Here is a 22,549-nt window from a genome sequence, read left to right as displayed (position 1 = left end):
TGAACATATGTAAAATTAAGATATAAAAAAAATCTAAGGAAAAACATTTTTGACCATAACCCAATTTTCTCATTTATGTAACATTTAGCCACCAAAAGAAACCTTTGAAGGCTCAAATGTACCATATCTGTTTCTCCACAGAAAATCTAAATTGATGTTGCTTCCATACAATTTCAGATATTCTAATCAACACCTTTAATGAAACAGCAACAGATACGACAGTGAGGTATACAAGTAAAACATTAAAGCAGAAAAGTAAATGATGGTACTTTGGAACGTTTTATGGGTATCATTTTGCTAGAATCAAGAGAGGTCATTTTGTTAAAAGATTAAATTTACCTCATTGCCAAATATATAACTGAAGTAATAACTACATGTAATATATCTAGAGCCCTACCAAATTCATGGCTGTGAAAAACATGTCAAGGACCATGAAATCAGACCCTCCCCTGTGAAATCTAGCTATTGGAAGGGGTGGGGGAATGGCAGGGCTGGGGTGCCCCAGCCGCGAGCTCCTACCATTCACCAGGCTCCAGCTGCTAGTCCACCAAGCCAGGGAGGGAACGGGACTTCCTCTTCGCCTGCATGGCCGCTCTCGGGGGCAGATCAGACACACCTTCCGGTACCTTACCCAGCTGTAGGAAGCTCTGTGGCTGCTGCCAGCAGCACAGGGCAGATCAGACCCACCTCCATAAACTTCCCCCAGCTGCAGAAAGCTATGCGGCTGCTGCCTTCAGAGCTGGAATCTGAAAGCAGCGCAGTCCTGGAGCTTCCTGCAGCTGGGGGAGGTAACCCAAAGGTGGGTCTGATCTCCCCCCTAGAGCAGCTGTGCAGAGCTAGAGGAAGTCCTCTCCAGCCTGGCCAGGTCTAGCAGCTAGGAGCCCACAGCATGGGCGCTCCCAGCACCACCTCCACGTCCAGGAATCTCCCCCAGCTGCAGGAAGCTGCATGGCTGCTGCCTTCAGAGACCAGTTTTGAAAGAAGGGCAGAAGTGATGGTGGCAATCCGATGATCCCCCTACATCAGCTTTGCGACCCCCGCCCCCACCACAACCCTCTTTTGGGTCAGGACCCCCCAGTTACAACACCATGACATTTCAGATATAAACACTGAAAATGTGAAACTGAACAATTTAAAACCCTCTGCCCATGAAACTGATCAGAATGGACCATGAATTTGGTAGGGTTGTAAATATATCCCATGTAAAAGTAAATTAACCTATTAAATGCATATGAAAATATGCAAGACAGTGCCTAGTAAAGCATGCAGAAGTGTAGCATAAAAAGTAAACTGTTATAAAGTAATATAAAGACTGCATGGCCTTTTTTAAACTGTATTATCAGCAACCCATTCAGTGCATGGTATTTTTTTCCCGTAGCTTGCGAATGTGACACATGACCATGTGAACCTCTCATAACAGCAGGATTCTTCTCACTTTTCAATGCACTGCCTACTTTCAACATTAAAAATATAGAAAATTACACAGACATAGAAAATTCCAGACAGCAACTGATTTGTTGTATTTTTCACTTAACATTGACTTTTAAAAATTAATATCAATTCATTAGTACTTTGTACTGTTTTCATCAATGAATAAGGGCATGTGATCAACATATAAGGCATGTGGTAATGAGACCCTACTGGGGAAGGAACACGATGTTTTAAATAGAGGCAACAGCCTTGTTTTACAATATTTGGTCTCTAGAGCTATTTACATCATGACACAGGCCTTTCAGAAAAATACATTACAGAGGAATTAGAAAAATGCACAAAATTATTTAGGTAATCAAATATTTCTGAAATACATGGAACATTGGCCTAGGGCTTCCTTTAAATTGGACTTCAAGATTGCATTAATAAGACAGCTTTAATGTTGTCCACAGATACATTTATTTTTAACAAAATCCCACTTCAACAGCTTAAACACTGGAGCCAGTGCTCAACTGCCTGAGCTAAGTCCCACCTCTCTGGTGGTGGAAAAGATTCCTCACCCTGATTTCCACTCTTGCCATGATCTGCTTCTAGTGGTTTTCAAAGGGAAAACAGACTACACTAAGCACTGACAAGGCAGGGAATAGGAAACACAATGAAAGGGCAAACAAGACTGGAGGTGGGAGTAAATCTCCTTAAGCCCATTCAGTGACTGAAGCTGCTGCAGAATAAGTGGGATCTCTCACTAACAGCACAAGACACCAGTACCCCAGCATCTATGCTGGCAGCCAGCTGGTTTTTAGGAGATGTTCGAAGTGTTAGCTTTGACCTATTAAGTCCTAAATAGCCTGGGACCTGCCCCGACAGATCACCTCCCCCCCAAGTACCCTACCGCCATGAATAATATCAGTCAAGGTGCTTGACCCTTCGTGATTAGAGAGACAAGTCAGAGGGTAGGGTGTTTTCTGTGAGGGTCCTTTGGCTCATTTCCAGTGTCTGGTACAAAAGAGCTCAAATCTGATGACCTTAAAGGCACACTGCAAAAGCTATCTGTTTGATAAGGCTTAGGGGCACACTGGGATGGGAATTATTTGACTGTCAAATTTATTACCTGGTATGTTATCATCTGTTATTCTTATGTGGACGTAAGTTTAAGCATGGTCATAAGCCTTTTCTCCCATCAAATTGCTATAAGCAAATCATTGGTTATATTCACTTTTTGTATCTTACCCCCTGACACCTAACTAGCCTGATACATAGTTTGGCTTCTGTGAGCAACCAGAAATAGTTATTTTGGGGTGTACAGACACCCCAATTCATGCCATTGTAACTGGAAAAACTACTCCCTCCTCCTCTCCCAACTGTGCAGTTAGACATCCCAGAATGCTCTGGAAGACCACCACCCATGGTCCTTAGCACAAGCAGTTGTTCCTTGTTCTAACAGACAGCTGCCCAGGATGTCCCAGAATACTCCATGGTTAGGAAGAGTACTAGGTGTGGATGCCACAGAAGCACTTGTAGCTAGTTAAGCTGAGTGGCTCTCTAACAGTTTACAAAAACAAACAACCCCAGCTCCAGCTGCAGTGTGGATAAGGTCAGTGTAAAACAGTAAGTACTACTTGTAAAAGCTAAAGAGGGTCAGAGCTTTTTATATATAAACTACAGACAGTCCGATTTTTTTTATTTAAATAAAATGGATGTTTTGATTACTAGCGAATCCACAGTTTAATTCACTTTGCCATTCCCTCAAGATAATGTTATTTCTTGGTATACACTTAACAGATAGCCCAGCCTCGCAAAACAGTCATGAAAATGCACTTGCCCTTCACAATATCTCCTCACCCTCCCTTTACCATGATGGTGGTGATGGATGATGAATAAAGACATTTTGTTCATCTGTCAAAAAGATTACTTGTCCAGGGCAAAGCTTACAGTTCAGTCTTTAAAACAATGACTATGTAAATATGGAATATATATTAAACTGGCAACAGATTTTTGCTGGGAGTGACTAGCTGAGTAGAGTTACTTTTTATCAAACAAATCTATAAAATACCATCAGAGGAATACCTACACGAATGACAAATCTGATTGCAGCACAGCCAGAAGTTGCCATAACTTTGGCGCTGTTAGGGACCAGATTAAAAAGAGTAGGCACAATGGCTTCAGCCCCATGGTCAAACTTGTTTCCCAAAACTGTTGAAAGATGACTGTTCAGGAAATGAAATAAAATTAGTTAATAAAAATAATTTTATGGCCTCAAAATAAGAAATGGAAAGTTAATCACACATTTTTAAGACTGATTTTTCCAAACAATGGCTATAATAGTAATTAATTTACGTTTTTCCAAATCTATGGAAGTTTTCATTCTTCCTAATAAGAAAACATTCACGCAATTCATGAACAACACATTGTTTACCTTGCAGACAACTTGAAAGTTTAAACATTAATAAGTAATTTTCTCTCTCAGACTTAGGCTTCCTCACAATTAAGATTACATATAAAATATCACATTTAAAAACCTGAAGTTTAAATGTGTACAGTTACTTAGGACTTACAGTGTTATTTTTGTTTCTCACCATACCATGACAGTATAAACTTGGAAAACAAAACATTCATGTGACTATTCTCAAGGACATGAAGCATTCATTGTAAATGCAATATATTAAAATTGAAATCTAAAAGTAATTTAACACAGTATTTATTCTAATGACATTAAGTGACATTTTGAGTTTTACATAATAATTTATCCTGCCATAGGCAAACTATAAAATGTGTCATAGTTACCCATGCATGAAATCTGCAGTCCCTCCCCATCTCATTTATTCAAGGGTTGTGGCCATAAGTTCAGAGTAGATGATGATTTCCATACTCATAGCAATTTAACTCTCCACTGCTCAGAGCAAAGGTTTCACCAGTGCAGAGCAAATGCAAGATGCGCTTGTAATCAGAAGCAAGTGACATGCTGAGTACCAAAGGGTTAAATAATGTATTTTGTGAAGACGCATTTAAAAGGAAGAGTGCCTGTCTACTCTGTGGTAAAATATGGATTTTTTTTCTTAATTTGTTGAGGGAAAGCCCCCAACACCACAGAAAAAAATGTTTACTTCTGTTTGTGCATCTCTGAGAATACCATGAACATTAAATTAGGGCTGTCAAGCAATTAAAAAAATTAATTGTGATTAATCACACTATTAAACAACATTAGAATACTATTTATTTTAAATATTCTCGAATGTTTACTACATCTTCAAATATATTAATCTCAATTACAACACAAAACAAAGTGTACAGTGCTCACTTTATATTTATTTTTGAATACAAATATTTGCACTGTAAAAAAACCCAGAAATTTTTCAATTCACCTCATACAAGTACTGTAGTGCAATCTCTTTACCATGAAAGTTAAACTTACAAATGTAGACTTATGTACCAAAAAATAACTGCATTCAAAAATAAAATAATGTAAAACTTTAGAGCCTACAAGTCCACTCAGTCCTACTTCTTGGTCAGCCAATCACTAAGACAAACAAGGTTGGTTACAATTTGGAGGAGATAACGCTGCCTGCTTCTTGTTTACAATGTCACCTGAAAGTGAGAACAGGCATTCGCATGGCAGTGTTGTAGCTGGCGTTGCAAGATATTTACATGCCAGATGCATTAAAGATTCATATGTTCCTTCATGCTTCAACCATCATTCCATAGGACATGTTTCCATGCCGATGATGGGTTCTGCTTGATAATGATCCAAAGCAGTGCGTACTGACGCATGTTCATTTTCATCATCTGAGTCAGATGCCACCAGCAGAAGGTTGATTTTCTTTGTTGAGTTCTGTAGTTTCCACATCAGAGTGTTGCTTTTTAAAGACTTCTAAAAGCATGCTCACCTCATCCCGCTCAGATTTTGGAAGGCACTTCAGACTCTTAAACCTTGGGTTGAGTGCTGTAGTTATTTTTAGAAATCTCACATTGGTACCTTCTTTGTGTTTTGTCAAATCTGCTGTGAAAGTGTTCTTAAAATGAATAACATGCTGGGTCATCATCCGAGACTGTTATAACATGAAATATATGCAGAATGCGGGTAAAACAGAGCAGGAGACATACAATTCTCCCCCCAAGGAGTAGAGTCACGAATTTAATTCATGCAGTATTTTTTTAATGAGCATCATCAACAAGGAAGCATGTCCTCTGGAATGGAGGCCGAAGCATGGAAGGGGCATACAAATGTTTAGCATATCTGACATGTAAATACCTTGTGATGCTGGCTATAAAAGTGCAATGCAAACGCCTGTTCTCACTTTCAGGTGACACTGTAAATAAGAACTAGGCAGCAGTATCTCCCGTCAATGTAAACAAACTTGTTTGTTTTAGCGATTGGCAGAATAAGTAGCAGCACTGAATGGACTTGTAGGCTCTAAAGTTTTACACTATTTTGTTTTTGAGTGCAGTTATATAATCAAAAAAAATCTGCATTTGTAAGTTACACTTTCACAATAAAGAGATTGCATTTCAGTACTTGTATGAGGTGAACTGAAAAATACTATTTCTTTGGTTTATCATTTTTACAGTGCATATATTTGTAATTAAAAAAATCATAATATAAAGTGTGCACTTTGTATTTGGTGTTGTAACTGAAATCAATATTGAAAATGTAGAAAAACATCCAAAAATATTTAATACATTTCAATTGGTATTCTATTTAGTGCGATTGTGATTAATTTTTTAAATTGCGATTAACTTTTTGAGTTAATGGTGTGAGTTAACTGTGATTAACTGACAGCTCTACATTAAATATATTTGACCACTTACATGTATATATATGATATGATATTGAAGTTCCTCATTTTACTTCTATTTTCAATCAATTGACTAGACTATTAAATGTAAGAGCCTGCTCCTGAAAATGCTACTGGGCACAGTGCTTGTTACCATGAGTAGTCACACTGAAGTCATGGTAACAAGCACGCAGGAGTAAGTGTTTTCAGGCTTGGAACCCAAGTTTATGAGTAAACAGTGATGACTGTAATGTGTAAACACATCCACTTTGGTTATCAAAAGGACTGAAATGCATAACTCAAATGATGGCTCATTTGATTTGGTATAAGTGATTTTCTTTTCTATGAAAGAATTGCACTTATGATCTAAAGAGAACATAAACTTTGTCCCAACCTAAGTGAATATACACTGAAGGTCACGCAAGACTTCATCTGCTGTTCAAAAAAAATAAGTTTGACAAGGCATTATCCAAATATAAAGCACATGAATTATTCTCAATAGAAAATTCAAATGAAACGCTAACATGACTATTAATATGCTTAATTCACAATACATTCATGCACCTTTTCAGAACAGCTTTAGTAAATTACTAAGTGTAAAAATATTTCATTTACTAAAATATTCCCCTGCTCTTCCATATAAACCCTCTCTTTTCAAGCTGATCTCTTATTCAGCCAAGGTATAGCATATCTTCTACATCATGGAATATACCCACAGTTACAATGAAGAGTGCTGCCTTAGATTATATGCATTGTTCTATAGCTTCAGATCCTGACTTCACTCTCCAAACAGGTATCATACACAGGAACTCAACACAGATATTTAGCTGATGGTGCATTTGCACAGCTGAGACTTTTTTTTTTAAAATCTTGATGTTATTAGCCATATACCTTATTTTAGATCTAGTGCCATTTAAAACTGAGGTCATACAAAACTAAGCAAGTACTTACGCTACAGTAATGCATGCTTCTCTAACCACCTGGGATCTGAGATCCTTAGCTGATAATTTAAAAGCTCCATCCAACAACCGTAGATGCTGGAAAAAGCAGTCATATTGTGCAGCGCCAGCAACAAGCAGCGACCGAACCTTCTTGAGCTACAACAAAATTAAGACAGTTATCCTGACTGCACAGACACAGAGGTTTTAAAATACGTAAAGCCTAAAGACAAGTGTCGCTACCTGCAAGGCACATATACATGTGTGTGTGCACATAATTTTGTGCATACACACACAGACTCAGAAGAGGTCCTTTGGAAAAATTACCACTTAAACACTGTTAGAAATATATTTCTATATATATTCTGGTTATTTTTTTCAAACTGATATTGTAAGAATACACAAACACCATTTAAAAATATGAGAAACAATTCAATCTTTAAAAGTGTATCTAACATGAAAAATTCTTGAATTAATCTTAATTGTAAATACTTCACCATTTTGTGAAAGCTTTTTTAGAACAATGTTTGGACAATCTATTTGGATAAAAAACATACCGCACTGGCTCGCTGATCCCAGTCATGTTTATCATCTGAGAGAATTTCCCTGATTTTGTTTAATGTTTCTTCAAGCTCCCGACTGGAATAGATCTGTTTAAAAACAAATAAAGTGTAGACTTAATATTTCCATAAAAACAACAAGGAGTCCGGTGGCACCTTAAAGACTAACAGATTTATTTGAGCATAAGCTTTCATGGCTAAAAACCCCACTTCTTCAGATGCATGGAGTGAAAAATACAGATGCAGACATAAATACACTGACACATGAAGAGAAGGGAGTTACCTCATGAGTGGAGAAACAGTGTTGACAGGGCCAATTTGATCAGGGTGGATGTAGTCCACTCCCAATAATAGATGAGGAGGTGTCAATTCCAGAAGAGGCAAAACTGCTTTTGTAATGAGCCAGCCACTCCCAGTCCCTATTCAAGCCCAAATTAATGGTGTTAAATTTGCAAATGACAGTCCCTGCGTAAAAGAATAAATGGACACAAATCAGACATCAGGAATGGTAACATACAAAAACCAGTGGGAGAACACTTCAATCTTCCTGGACATTCTGTAACAGATTTGAAAGTAGCTATACTTGAACAAAACAGACTTAAAAGAGAAACAGAAGAACTAAAATTCATTTGCAAATTTAACACCATTAATTTGGGCCTGAATAGAGACTGGGAGTGGCTGGCTCATTACAAAAGCAGTTTTGCCTCTCCTGGAATTGACACCTCCTCATCTCTTCATGTGTCAGTATATTTATGTCTGCATCTGTAATTTTCACTCCATGCATCTGAAGAAGTGGGGTTTTTACCCATGAAAGCTTACGCTCAAATTAATCTGTTAGACTTTAAGGTGCCACCGGACTCCTTGTTGTTTTTGTGGATACAGACTAACACTGTATCAGCTATCCCCTGATACTTAATATTTCCATGTTTACCTGAGGAAAGAGACAACAACTGAACTATAATTTTGAAAACATTAAGGACAAAATTTCACATAGGCAGCTTGTAATGCAGTGTCCATTTTAGCACAAATTTTTATTTATATACATAACTGTCATTCAAGGCCTTCTAATACAAACGTTTAACATTGATTTTGTAATAAACATTTTATCTCAGGAAAGATTTCAGTCTCAGTCTATAGAACAAGTAAATCACCAACCCCAGTGACTTACTAATTTTAGTAATTTAATTTTTTGATTCAGCTACAATTCAACATGAGTGAAATGTTTAGGCAGTAGGTCAATATGATATTGTGTTTAAATTTCAATCTAATTTCCCAGGATGAATATAAAATTGTTCTATTATGGAAATAATATTGGGGCAGGGACTTCTTTTTCTTATGTGTATATAGTACACATATAGAGCCCTGACTGAATTGCTAGGCACTCTACGACACAAATAAAACCAACAATTTGTTTGAAAAATACTTTAAGAATCTCAGTAACATCTATGTGAGGAATATGTATATTAGTGATGCTTAGCTAGAATTGGGTTTTTTTCAATGTTCCTTTTGTACATTCCTTTAATAAATGCATTTAGTACATGTATTACATTTTTTAAAAATACATTTTGAAGAAGGCCTATATTTTCAGTTTGGGTTACCTTTTCACCTTTAAAAAAAAAAGTTTGACTGACCAACAAATCAACAACTCGACAAAACAAAAATCAACTTGTTAATTAATGTTGTCAATTCCATAGTTCACATATAAGGAAGATTTCACAAGGAGGAAAATTAGAAGCTTAAGAAAATTTTTGTGATGAAAGCACCCACTTTCATATACAACCAAGTTAATGAAGTCCTTCTGATTTCTCTACTCCAGCGTTTCCCAAACTGTGTTCCACATGATGTGAATAGGTGTTCCGCGAAAGAATCTAGAATTTAATTTTGACTCTTGCACTTGATTTTTGTACTACTTTATACGCGCTTTCCAGATAGAAATTGTTAGTTCAAGTTATTTTAAATTTGTATTTTTGCTTTGTTTTATAAAATATATTTGAGCATAAATAACGCAATTTATTTGAAAACCAAAAGACTACAAAATAATAAGTGTTCCGTAATAGGCTAAAAAGTGTTCCATGGCTAAAAAAGTTTGGGAAACGCTGCTCTACTCCATCCCCTACACTCACATACCCTTCTCTACTCCCCAGGATCTAACCAGAACATGCTGCTTTCTACCTTCATGAAACATGCTAAATTGAAGTTCAGGTTTTTCTCCAGACAACAGAGGGAAGTAGGTCAGAGACAGAGCTTTGAGTAAGTTCCTCTTAAGCAACTTGCAATAATTTTTTGACAAATTTTGTTGTTGCTGGAAAATGGTAGTATGTTGAAAACTGAGGTCGCTTACTGTAGTAGAAGTCTAGACCGGGATGGCCAAATTTGCTGACCCTCCGAGCCGCATATGACAATCTTCAGAAGTTCGAGAGCTGAGGCCCACCTCTGGCGATGTGTGAGGAGGACACGTGGGGTCATGTGCTGCCAGGCCCCCTCCCTGCACTGCAGCTACTGGAGCTGGCAATCTGGGGGCTTTGCCTTGGGTAGAGGTAACGGGAAACAGCTGGGAGCTGCAGAGAGAGACGCTTCTTTTGCTGCTGCCTCTCCCCAAGGAGCTAAAGCAGAGGCCCCTCCGTGCAGCTCCCAGCTGTTTGCCGCTACCTTTCCACACAGAGCTAACATCTGGGAGCGGAAGGGAAGGGATGCTGAGCGAAAGAGGAAGGTGAAACTGGGGGTGTGTGACTCAAGTTATTGGGAGGGCCAAACCTGTTAATTGTCATGCCCCCCCCCCCCCAACAGGCACCAGTCATTTCTGTCAGAAGCCCCAAGCTCCCCCCACCCCCCCAGTCTGGTAGGCAGAAAAGGCGGGGGGGGGGGAAGGGGGGAAGAGAGGAGGAGCCACACTAACTGTAAAAGAGCCGTACGCAGCTCACGAGCCAGTTTGGCCACCCCGGTCTAGACTAATGCATAATGTCTTGTAAAGGCATATATGGAGCTCCAGGTTACCCCCCTACATACATCTAGCAAAGGTACGTCTTACAGAGATGCTGCAGAGGTTGCTTGAGCTCTAATTGAATGGACTTTCACCTCCTCCATGCAGCCTGAGATCCATTTAAAGAGTCTCTGCACAGACAGACCTTTACACCTCGATCACTCTACTACGATAATAAAAAGCCTAGGTGTTTTTCTAATTTCTTTTGTTCTTTGCAGATAAAAGGCCATCAGACATCTAGGGACTGAAGCCTTCTCTCTGCATCAGAGGCATGTGGTTTGGGGGAAAAATTCTGATAAATGAATAGTCTGATACCTGTGAAACTTTGAAATGACTTTAGGAATGGAGGCAAAGACAGACTTTATGGAAGATGGTGGATCTATCATGAGTGCTCCCAGCTTGCTCATCCTCCTGGCTGATGTGATGGTGACTAGGAAGACAACTTTCATCCAGAGATGGGATAAAGAACAGGTGGCTAATGGTTCGAAGTGAGATTTGATGAGAACCAGAAAGATGAGGTTGAGGTCCCACTGAAGTGTTGGTTTCACCATTGCTGGAAAAGTTCTAATAAGTCTCTTCAGGAATCTAGTCATCATGGGCTGAGTACAGATAATCCTCAATTAGAGGATGAAAAGCTCTGATTGCTGCAGGTGTACCTGAAGGGAACTGATTGAGAGGCCTGATGTCTTACAGGTAAGTAGGTATTCTACAAAAACAGGGATTCCAGAGGATCTGGAGATGGCTGGGTGTTGTTGTAACCAAGAAGAGAAGTACTTCCATTTGGTCAAAGAGCTTCTCTTGGTAGAGGCCTTCCTCTGGTTAAGAATGGATTGAACTGCCACTGAACATGTATGCTCTGCATCTGATCCCTATTCAAATACCACACCTTGAGATGTAGTGGTCCTGGGCTGGGGTGCCTGACTGTAGCATTGTCGTTGTGTCAGCAGACCTTGAAGTGGTCAGATGTTGATGGGAGGATGGGGGTGAAAATCTCAGGAGTTCCAAGAACCAGAACTGTTTCGGCCAGTTGGGCACAACGAGGCTTACCCAAGCCCAGTTCTTCCACAGGGCTTCCTATATTAGGGGGATGGGAGGAAAATGTATCTGAGGTGGTCTGTCCAGGGTAGCAACAGGGCATCGTCCTTTGAGCTGCAGCCCAGAGTTGCTCTAGCGCAATACAGGAGTAGTTCCTTGTACTTTTGCAAGATGAAAAGATCCCAAAATGGTGTTTCCCACTGGTTGGGGATCTTGTTCAGAACAGAATCATGAACCTCCCATTTGTGGCCTGTGAAAAAATGCCTACTGAGACTGAGTGCTAGTGAGTTCCATGCACATGATAGGTATACTGCTGAGAGGGTTATGTGGCTTCCGATAGTCAATCTCTACACACAGAGGGATCTTGCTCCCCCTTGTTTATGTAGAAGACAGTCATCATATTATCCAGCATTACTTGGATATGCCAGGATTGGATGAGTGACATCCAAAGTGTTGCTGGCCCAATGGACCGCTCTGAATTCTAGTAAATTAATATGCACCCTGGTCTCCTGAAGAGTCCACGTGCCTTCTGCAGTATGATTGTTCATCTGGGCTCCCCAGGGGTAACAACAGTCTTCTCAGGTGAAGGTGTGAGGAAAGGAACTCCTACCTGAATTTCTCCAGTGACCTGCTTTATCAGATCATTAATGGCATCAAATCTCCCAATGGGGAAATAGGCTCTTACTGTAGTCGAGTCTAGGTGGCTCCTAATAAATCTATGGATCTTGTGGGCATTAAAGTAGACTTTTCGTGATTGACAACAAGTTCAGGAAGCAAGAAGACTGAATAGGAATAGAGTTGCCGGCCAGACTTCCCTGGTGGGAAGTGGTTCTCTGGGTAGCTGTATTCTGAAGGAGGCAGACTGATCTAATACCTCTTGTGGGTTCTATCTATGGTTGTTTTCCTCAGAGTGGGAGGGAAGCATCATCTGGAACGACAGATTTTCTTGATGAAATAACAGGCTTCTGCTCTACTGGAAGTGACATCGATACCAATGGGAGGAGGATGTGAGTTGTGGACACATTAGGAGAGGATCCTCTTCCTCTCTAGGTTATTTCTTCAGGTGTAGGGATCTCTCCAAGGAGATCCAGGACCAACAAAAGAGGATATTGTGGATACAACAGAGTGAAAATATCCTCAAATGAGGTAAAGGTTTTGGTCCTCCCTGATGTCTGGGGAACCCCTGAGAAGTGGATTGGGAGATCCCGGTCTAGTACTCAAAGGATCCCACACAGAGTATGTCGGAACCATTGAATGGAGTCCCAAGGTGGAACTCCCAGATGGGTCTGGTTGGTACCCGCCTTTTGGCTTGTGGGAAGAAGCCAAAACTGGGACGGTCAGATCTTTCTTCATTCGCACTTCGCCTTCTTAGGCAAACCTGAATGGCAGGTTTATGCAGACCTAACTCCCTAGGAGCTGCGCACGAGGACTCACCCTTGGACTGAGATGGGGAGGGATCCTTTTTCTTAAGAGGCAGATCTGGATGGGGATCTGTCCTTATATCTATGGTCATGTTTCCTGCTCTCACGTGAGGATTTCGAGGCTTAACAGTCTTACTGTCTACTCCAGAGATCATGCTCGGAGCAGCACTGCTTGCAATCTGAGGCCACTATAAAGGAGGTCTACTGGCCCGGATACGAATACAGCCTCATAGCCTGCTCCACGAGGTGCTTCCATATATGGAGCTCTTGTCTTTCACGAGTTCAAGGAGCAAAGGAGTGGCAGAAACTGCATTTGCAAGCCCCAGATTCCAGTCCCTGCCTCGAATCAGAAAGGGAAGGGACCTGAACATGGGTCATTCGCCTCCAAAATGAGTGTCCTAACCACCTGGGTGGCTACAGGCAATGTTAGGGAGGGATGGGTGCTCTCTCAAGTTTCTTCATGAAAAAGTTCAAAGGGCCTTGTTTTTGTTCCATATTGAAACAAAAAATTTCAAAATCCTTTGTGAAATGAAATTCCTGTTTTCCAACTGGCTCTAACAACATAGTCATCCTGGCTTCACTGTAAAAAAAAAAATCAGCAAAATTCACACAGAAGCATACATGAGTTTACAACTGTTCTTTAGGTGACGTACGGAACAAAAAACAAAGCTAATTTCTTCTAGAGAACAGAAATATAGGAGTGATCAACATTATTATTTGTATTACTGTAGCACCGAGGAGCCCTAGTCATGGACCAGGACCCCACTGTGCTAAGCACTGTACAACACAGAATGAAAAAAACAGTTCCTGCCCCAAAGAGCTTATGTTTTAAGCATAAGACACGAGATACAGACAGACCAACAGGAAAGTACAATGAAACAACGAGACAATATTGGTCAGCATCATGTGGTCTCAGCACCTAACTGTTGTCAAGTTTTTTGTAGGCCTCTCAGCAAAGGAGAATTTTAACAAGTATTTTCATGAAGGATAATGAGTAAGTTTAGCAGATTCTTATGGGAAGCATTTCCCAGGCACGAGAGGCAGCACGGGAGAAAGGTGCTTGTTTCAAAAACTAACCAACGGGTGATGGAGGCTGACATTGTGGACAAATCTGAAAGGGGAGTCAACCTTTGGATAAGGATGAACCAAAACAGCCTGGCCCAAGGTCAGTAAAGTCTAGTGGAGAGATCAAGCCGTGAGACTACATGAGAGACAGAGGCTGCATTGTCTAGCTTTGCTGTTCATTTCTCTCGCGTTTTGTGTGCATTTGTCTTGTTCTGTGTTTTAGGAAACAGGGTTGGACTCTTAGAAAAGCAGCAACAGCTCCAGTCTCTCTCACTCAACTTCTCCTTTCTCCAAAAGGACAGTTATTACTACCATCTTTAATACCAGCTGAGACATGGGTGGGCAATAATTTTTGCAGAGGGACCACTCCACGAAGTCGTCATGGGCTGCACATTTCTACTATATTAATGGAGGGAGTGCGGGGTCTGGGAGGGAGTTTGGGTGCAGGAGGGAGCTCCAGACTGGTGCAGAGTGTTGGGGTGCAGGAGAGAGTGAGCAGTGTGGGCTCTGGGAGGGAGTTTGGTGCAGGAGGGGGCTCCGGGCTGAGGCAGGGGATTGGGGTGCAGGAGGGGGTTCTGACCAGGGGCAGGGGTCTGCGGTGCAAGAGGGGGTGCGAGGTGCAGGCTCTGGCGGGGAGGCACTTACCACAGGCAGCTCCCAGCTGGCAGCACAGTGAGGCGCTTAAGTGCCTGCCGTGACCCCATGCCACTCCTGGAAGTGGCTGGTTGCTAGCACCATGTCACGTCTCTGTGCGTCCCTTGGGGGAAGGGGAGCAGCGGGTCTCCATGAGCTGCCTGCGCCCACAAGCAATGCCCCCGCAGCTCCCATTGGCCAGTTTTGTGAGGACAGTGCTGGGGGCTGGCATAGAGCACGGAGCCACCTCCCCTCCCTGCCCCCCGCCAGGGGCATGCAGAGACATGCCATCAGCAGCAGCTTGCCACTTCTGGGAGTGGTGTGGCAGCCTGCCTGAGCGCCCCACTGTGCCGTGGGACTTATAGCAGCGTGGAGATCACAAGGGGGCAGCCAAAGAGCTGGCGGGCCGGAGAGAAATGTTAGACAGGCCGGATCCGGCCCGGAGCCGTATTTTGCCCACCCCTGATCAAAGAGACTGTCAAACAGGGTTTTTCCTTCTAAAGACTATCTCCAGCTAATGGGAAAGGGAACAGGGCATGCTGTTAAAATGAAAGCTTTATTTAATGCTTTACATTTCAAATGCTTTAACTATTTTTCCTTCTTTTCTGTATATTTAATAAAAGGTTAAAAGGATTTTTAATGGAGTGTTGCAACGGTACTAAACAGGCTGAGGTCTATGTATACCAAACCTTGTTTAACACTACTGTCCCAACATGTACTGCTTGCTAAAGGTATGTCTATGCTGCAGCTGGGAGTGAGCCGCCCAGTTGAGGCAGACAGACTAGTGTTAGCGGGGTTCACTCTAATGCACTAAAAATAGCTCTGAGGATATGATGGAACTGGAGGAGACTCTGGCTAGCCACCTGAACTCAAACCAAATCTACCTTACCTCATGGATCCATGCCTGGGTGGCTAGCCTGAGCCTCTGCCAGTGTCGGAACGTCCACACAGCTATTTTTAGCATGCTAGAACAAGCCCCACTAACCGGAGTCTTTCCACCTCAGCCAGGATGCTCACTCCCAGCTGCAGTGTAGATATACCCTAAAACTCTCCAACTCTTAGTGTACTGGGAGTACACACATCTGAAGTAGAATATACATGTGCACAAGCACTTGCAGGAGAAAATATTCATATTTAGTCTGCCTGCTACCAAATTACATTTAGAGAGGCATCCTCATTCCAGTCACAATATGCAGTTGTGGGAAATGGTCAATACACATGACACTTTTTTGTCTTTTGGCAGGGAGACCATCTCAATTGCCATGCTAACATCATGAACCGCTATCCCGACCTGTACAACCCATAGAGGGTGATCTGTTTCAATTAGATTCTGATATTTACCATTTGGATACTCTTGAGTCATTAGAAGAATCTGTCTGGGATAATAAGTGTTATAGAACCAATACAGATTGACCACACCCTGTGCTGCAGAGCATGGCCCTTTCCAACATAGTGGGGATAAATGCTAATAAGAAAGAGTGGTGTATTTGCATTCAAAATCATCCATGCAGTAGCAAGATGTAAATGGTGGGGGGGTGGACAAAAACAAAACACTCTTGCAGCATAAGGGTTGAAATTCTGCAAAGATTTGCTTACGGGTGGGGCCAGGGTGTTATGGAGATACCGGCAATAAACTATTCCCTTCACAAAAATGGGCAGCTGCATCTTTGCCTGCAGATATTCCCAGAAGCAAACCTAACAAACAGCTGTGTTGTCATATGGAAAGAACACTGTACACCACTGTGGGTCAGTCATACAGAGGATCCTTTATGGTGGTCACAACCTGCAATGAGTTCTCAGTGTTCTACTATACGTTGGGGGTTTAGGTAATTTTTTTCCAACAAGAGTGCACTTAACAGATGGCCCAACCACCAAAAGCACCAAATACCCATAGTTCAGCACTCTGATAATTCAGAACACTTAATTAAAGGTCAGATATTAGAAAGAACTCAGCACCCCTCATTTAGGCACTCAGGTAAGAGGGAAGACTTTTCAAAAAAGTTCTGTTAGAGATGAGCACTTTCGACAATCTGTCTGTGTGTGCTAGATTCAGGTCCCAAATTTTAGACACCCAACTTCGAAAACATTAGCCTTGCTTTTTAAAACCATTTGTCTAGTTCAGCATTTAATAAAGTTACAACCCTAGATTTTCCATAAAATCATGTCTGTCTTTCATTCACATCATGTATCGGCATTAAACATGTAAAATAACACTTCAATGAGAACAAGGTCACTTCTCTCAGCAGTTACTGGTAAAGATTAGTAAAACTACAATGGGCTTGAACCTGAAAAGGAAAAATAAAGGTTAATTAGTAACTAATAGTTGAAACAAACAGTTTCCAAGAGAGGCTAGGAAATAACCATCAATGGAAAACTTAAGGACTAATTTGACACTATTTACGAGGAACAATGCAATGATGATGGAATCGATCCTACTAGGACGCAAAACTGGACTCAATTATACATTTGCACTTATTTCCAAAGCGAAAATTTCCATGATTAGCTGCTGTATCCACAAAATACATATTTTCACCTTTTTTTTTTTTTTTAAAAAGAGGGTACCTGTATTCATATGATAGGGATCGTGACACAGAACGTTTACATGTTCATTTTGAATGCAAGTAATGACAGACATATGTAAACACAGGCATTGTATGAGTGTATTAAACAATTCCTAAAGTTAATGTCTGGGTAAATTGTAATCCACTATTCACGAAGAACAAAGGAAATTAGCAATGTGAATCAAACTTCTTGTCAACTTATTTTAAAAATCAAACCCTCCATGACTCAAATTACACAAGAAAGCTGTTAACAAAAATACAAACAAACCTATTTTAGGTTTTTTAATACACTCAGCACAAACTGTCCTTTGCCTATGTTAGAAATAATATTAATGCCCTAGACCAGACCAATATACCAAAGTTCAGTGCAGAACAAATCTTATAGCTAACTTCTAATTCTAGCCTAAAAATATAATGGAAGCCAACACCCATTTTTAGTATGTATGTGCAGGCACTTGCAATAATTCGAAGGTGAAATGTTAACAATACCCAGCTAAGGCGGATCATTTCATGACAACAAAGCATAATTAGAAAAAAATTAACGATTAAAGAGGCTTTTTGACATACAGTATTGCAAATCAAAACACATAAAAATAAGACATTTCTTCTGAAAATAAAATTGAGTACGAATGACAATGTCTTACCTGTACAGAAGGAACATCTGTAAATGCCTTAATAAAATCATCTTCATCGACGGCTCCAGCTCCTCCTTCTTTAGATGCACCTATGTAAATTTTAAAACAAAAAACTGCTTAATGTTGTCTAATACATTTCAAATTTACAAAGATTTTCCAGTTCAAATATATTCAATTTATATTTAACTTTAGTTACAGTGTAATCTTTAGTACCTGGTAAGGCAAGGTGATAAATTTCATAGAACTGATAAACACGGAATTTCTACTATATAGGAAATTTTAATATTCTAACATCTGTTTTCATCTGGACAGAATCAAAATACCAAAACTTTTCACAAAATACTAAGTTACAAAAAATTTTGATGTGGGAATGTCAAATTTCTGACATTTTCAACCAAAACAAAATAATTCAACATCCTCAAACTGAGACATTTAAATTTGTTAACCGAATATAAAATATTTTTTCCATTTTACCATAGAAAAAAAATTTCCCCACAAAAGTCAACATTTTACAGTGAAAACATTCATTTTTGCTGAAACCACATTTTCTGCCAAAAAAATCCCCTGAACATTTCCAACCTGCTCTAATATTTAATCCCTAGAATACCCATCACCATACAACATGCTAGTACAGAATGCCTCCACTATCTACTGAAATAAAACAGGTTTTCCTTGAACATGTATCACACAATAAACTAATAGTGGATTTAAAAATCCTATTTAAAGTAAATTTGTTAGTCTCTAAGAAAAGGAGTACTTGTGGCACCTTAGAGACTAACCAATTTATTTGAGCATAAGCTTTCGTGAGCTACAGCTCACTTCATCAGATGCATACTGTGGAAAATACAGAAGATGTTTTTATACACACAAACCATGAAAAATTGGGTGTTTATCACTACAAAAGGTTTTCTCTCCCCCCCACCCCACTCTCCCGCTGGTAATAGCTTATATAAAGTGATCACTCTCCTTACAATGTGTATGATAATCAAGGTGGGCCATTTCCAGCACAAATCCAGGTTTTGTCCCCCACTCCCACCCCACCCTCCTGTTGGTAATAGCTTATCTAAAGTGATCACTCTCCTTACAATGTGTATGATAATCAAGGTGGGCCATTTCCAGCACAAATCCAGGGTTTAACAAGAACATCTGAGGAATGGGGGGGGGGGGGGAAGGAATAAACAAGGGGAAATAGGTTACTTTTTATAATGAATCAACCATTCCCAGTCTCTATTCAAGCCTAAGTTAATTGTATCCAATTTGCAAATTAATTCCAATTCAGCAGTCTCTCGCTGGAGTCTGAAGTTTTTTTGTTGAAGGATAGTCACTTTGAGATCAGAAATCGAGTGACCAGAGAGACTGAAGCGTTCTCCGACTGGTTTATGAATGTTATAATTCTTGACATCTGATTTGTGTCCATTTATTCTTTTACGTAGAGACTGTCCAGTTTGACCAATGTACATGGCAGAGGGGCATTGCTGGCACATGATGGCATATATCACATTGGTAGATGTGCAGGTGAACGAGCCTCTGATAGCGTGGCTGATGTTATTAGGCCCTGTGATGGTGTCCCCTGAATAGATATGTGGGCACAGTTGGCAACGGGCTTTGTTGCAAGGATAGGTTCCTGGGTTAGTGGTTCTGTTGTGTGGTATGTGGTTGCTGGTGAGTATTCGCTTCAGGCTGGGGGGCTGTCTGTAGGCAAGGACTGGCCTGTCTCCCAAGATTTGTGAGAGTGTTGGGTCGTCCTTCAGGATAGGTTGTAGATCCTTGATAATGCGTTGGAGGGATTTTAGTTGGGGGCTGAAGGTGACGGCTAGTGGCATTCTGTTATTTTCTTTGTTAGGCCTGTCCTGTAGTCGGTGACTTCTGGGAACTCTTCTGGCTCTGTCAATCTGTTTCTTCACTTCCGCAGGTGGGTACTGTAGTTGTAAGAATGCTTGATAGAGATCTTGTAGGTGTTTGTCTCTGTCTGAGGGGTTGGAACAAATGCGGTTGTATCGCAGAGCTTGGCTGTAGACAATGGATCGTGTGGTGTGGTCAGGGCGAAAGCTGGAGGCATGTAGGTAGGAATAGCGGTCAGTGGGTTTACGGTATAGGGTGGTGTTGATGTGACCATCGTTTATTAGCACTGTAGTGTCCAGGAAGTGGATCTCATGTGTGGACTGGACCAGGCTGAGGTTGATGGTGGGATGGAAATTGTTGAAATCATGGTGGAATTCCTCAAGGGCTTCTTTTCCATGGGTCCAGATGATGAAGATGTCATCTATATAGCGCAAGTAGAGTAGGGGCATTAGGTGGGGCCATGAGAGACTGCTGAATTGGAATTAATTTGCAAATTGGATACAATTAACTTAGGCTTGAATAGAGACACCGCATGGCCCCACAGTATGCCAACATTTTTATGACAAACACCTACAAGATCTCAGAAAACCTGGATTTGTGCTGGAAATGGTCCACCTTGATTATCATACACATTGTAAGGAGAGTGATCACTTTAGATAAACTATTACCAACAGGAGAGTGGTTTTGGGGCAGGGGGGGGGGAGAAAACCTGGATTTGTGCTGGAAATGGCCCACCTTGATTATCATACACATTGTAAGGAGAGTGATCACTTTAGATAAGCTATTACCAGCAGGAGAGTGGGGTGGGGGGAGAGAAAACCTTTTGTAGTGATAAACACCCAATTTTTCATGGTCTGTATGTATAAAAACATCTTCTGTATTTTCCACAGTATGCATCTGATGAAGTGAGCTGTAGCTCACGAAAGCTTATGCTCAAATAAATTGGTTAGTCTCTAAGGTGCCACAAGTAGTCCTTTTCTTTTTGCGAATACAGACCAACACGGCTGCTACTCTGAAACTTTTCATTTTAAGTAATTCCCCTGTTATGAAGATTCAAAATATAGGGCCGATCTTGCAGCCATTCCACAATGCCCACTAAAGTCAAGGGAAAGCTGCATGTAGAAAGACTAGACTAATTGTGATCATTTCAATACACAGCAATAACACACACAAGTGAAAACAAACAAAAAAAGTTTAAGAAACAAGCTAAAACTAACAATCTAACCATGTGCTCAAAAGGCTGTCTGAGCTTATCTACTTATACTTTTGAAATAAAATTTTAAAGATCACATGGTACCATAGTTTATAGAGGGCTTCTGTAGTTTGTTACCAAAATAAAATTATTCAGTAACACTTTCAAACAGTAACTCCATAAGGTTCCTATCAACATTCCTTTTTCAGAATTATGCAACAAATATTGTTTTAACAGCAGAGACAATATCTGATGTCGAGCAGAAAAGCAGCATAGACTCAATAGTTTACACATAAAAAGTAAGTATTATTATTTTGCTACTTGTAACCCAAAAGCAGTAGAGATCCTGAAATAGCCCCATCCCTTTTTCAGCCAGGCAGTCAAAGGCCCTTTGGAAAATCTACATACTTTATTGGTGCACTGTAGTTCCCTTGGTCCTACCCTACTGACCAATATTGGTGTGATGATGTTATTGGCTGACAAAAGCATCAGATCACTGTATTTAGCATGAGTTGCAATTAAGTGCTTGGCAGAACTGCATTAAGATACAAGAAGTTTCACCTTTCTTTAAATGGGATGAGCAATTTTCTACTAGCTTAAGAAGAGAGCTGGAGACTGGTTAATGACTGTGATTCTTATTTCCACTTTAATTTTTCTGGATAACAATAGCTGGTATGCTGGACCAACTGTGAGAAGGGTCCTTACTAAGAGCACAGTAGCTATGCCAAATTGTTGGAGGCTATTGAGGGTGAAAACTGATTGTCTTCAGCCTTCCTCTAATAATATCTACATTTCCTGATCTTCCTCCAGTGGGAGTCTAGTCTTTCTGTTGAATCCTGAGAATGTGCAGGCAGAAAATTGTAACAGTTCTTATTCATGAACTGTACTCTTCCTTGTTCAGTATTGGTAATAGGGGACATCATATCAAATAGTTTTTCCTGAATTTCCCCCCTACCACTTTGTCTAAGGACTCCCCCCAAGAAGAGTCCCTCCCAGAAATGGAGTGGAGCTCACTAATTACCCAGACAAGTAGTTTCTCTTTCATGCCTGGAGCCACAAGCATCTCCTAGTTAGTGTGTTAGAAACCACAACCACGGAGGAAAACCTGACAGAATCCATTGTGGCATTCATTACATATTATGCTGTGATTGAAATTTTATTAAGGATGGCCTAAAAGCTTGTCCTGGGGCAGCAATAGTTCTTTTAGATTCTCAAACTAGATCATGATTACCCCTACTTAGAAAATATCTGATGAGGCTTGCACACACTTAGCAGGTGCCTCATAAAAGAAAACCAAGTCAAAACTGTTTTGGCAAGAATTCTCCTTCCGAGAGTAATAATTTCCATGCTTGATGCTGCCAGAGCAACATGTAATTTTGTAAGTTAGGTCAGGGACAGTGCTATATTTGAGTAAAACTTCATCACTACTTTATTCATTTGCCTACCCTTTGCTGGTTGCTCCCATTCTGATTTGATTGCTTTCC

General features: G+C 40.6%; 1 protein-coding gene across 48 annotated transcripts in view; it reads right to left on the bottom strand.

Moving 5' to 3' along the window:
• Positions 1–22,549, bottom strand: part of CLASP2 (cytoplasmic linker associated protein 2) — a 270,485-nt gene that overhangs the window by 134,944 nt on the left and 112,992 nt on the right. For all 48 annotated transcript variants that reach the window (XM_074945446.1, XM_074945461.1, XM_074945433.1 and 45 more), the window contains 4 exons: positions 18,041–18,120; positions 7,699–7,791; positions 7,155–7,300; positions 3,503–3,638 (listed from right to left, as the gene is read on the bottom strand). In XM_074945446.1, the coding sequence (XP_074801547.1) occupies positions 3,503–3,638; positions 7,155–7,300; positions 7,699–7,791; positions 18,041–18,120 (455 nt within the window). The remainder of the gene's footprint in view (positions 1–3,502; positions 3,639–7,154; positions 7,301–7,698; positions 7,792–18,040; positions 18,121–22,549) is intronic.

This window comes from Natator depressus, chromosome 2, assembly GCF_965152275.1.
Source record: "Natator depressus isolate rNatDep1 chromosome 2, rNatDep2.hap1, whole genome shotgun sequence".
Taxonomy (NCBI): Eukaryota; Metazoa; Chordata; order Testudines; family Cheloniidae; genus Natator; species Natator depressus.
The sequence above is the reverse complement of the archived record's forward strand: the minus strand, read 5'-3'. Positions and strand labels throughout refer to the sequence as shown.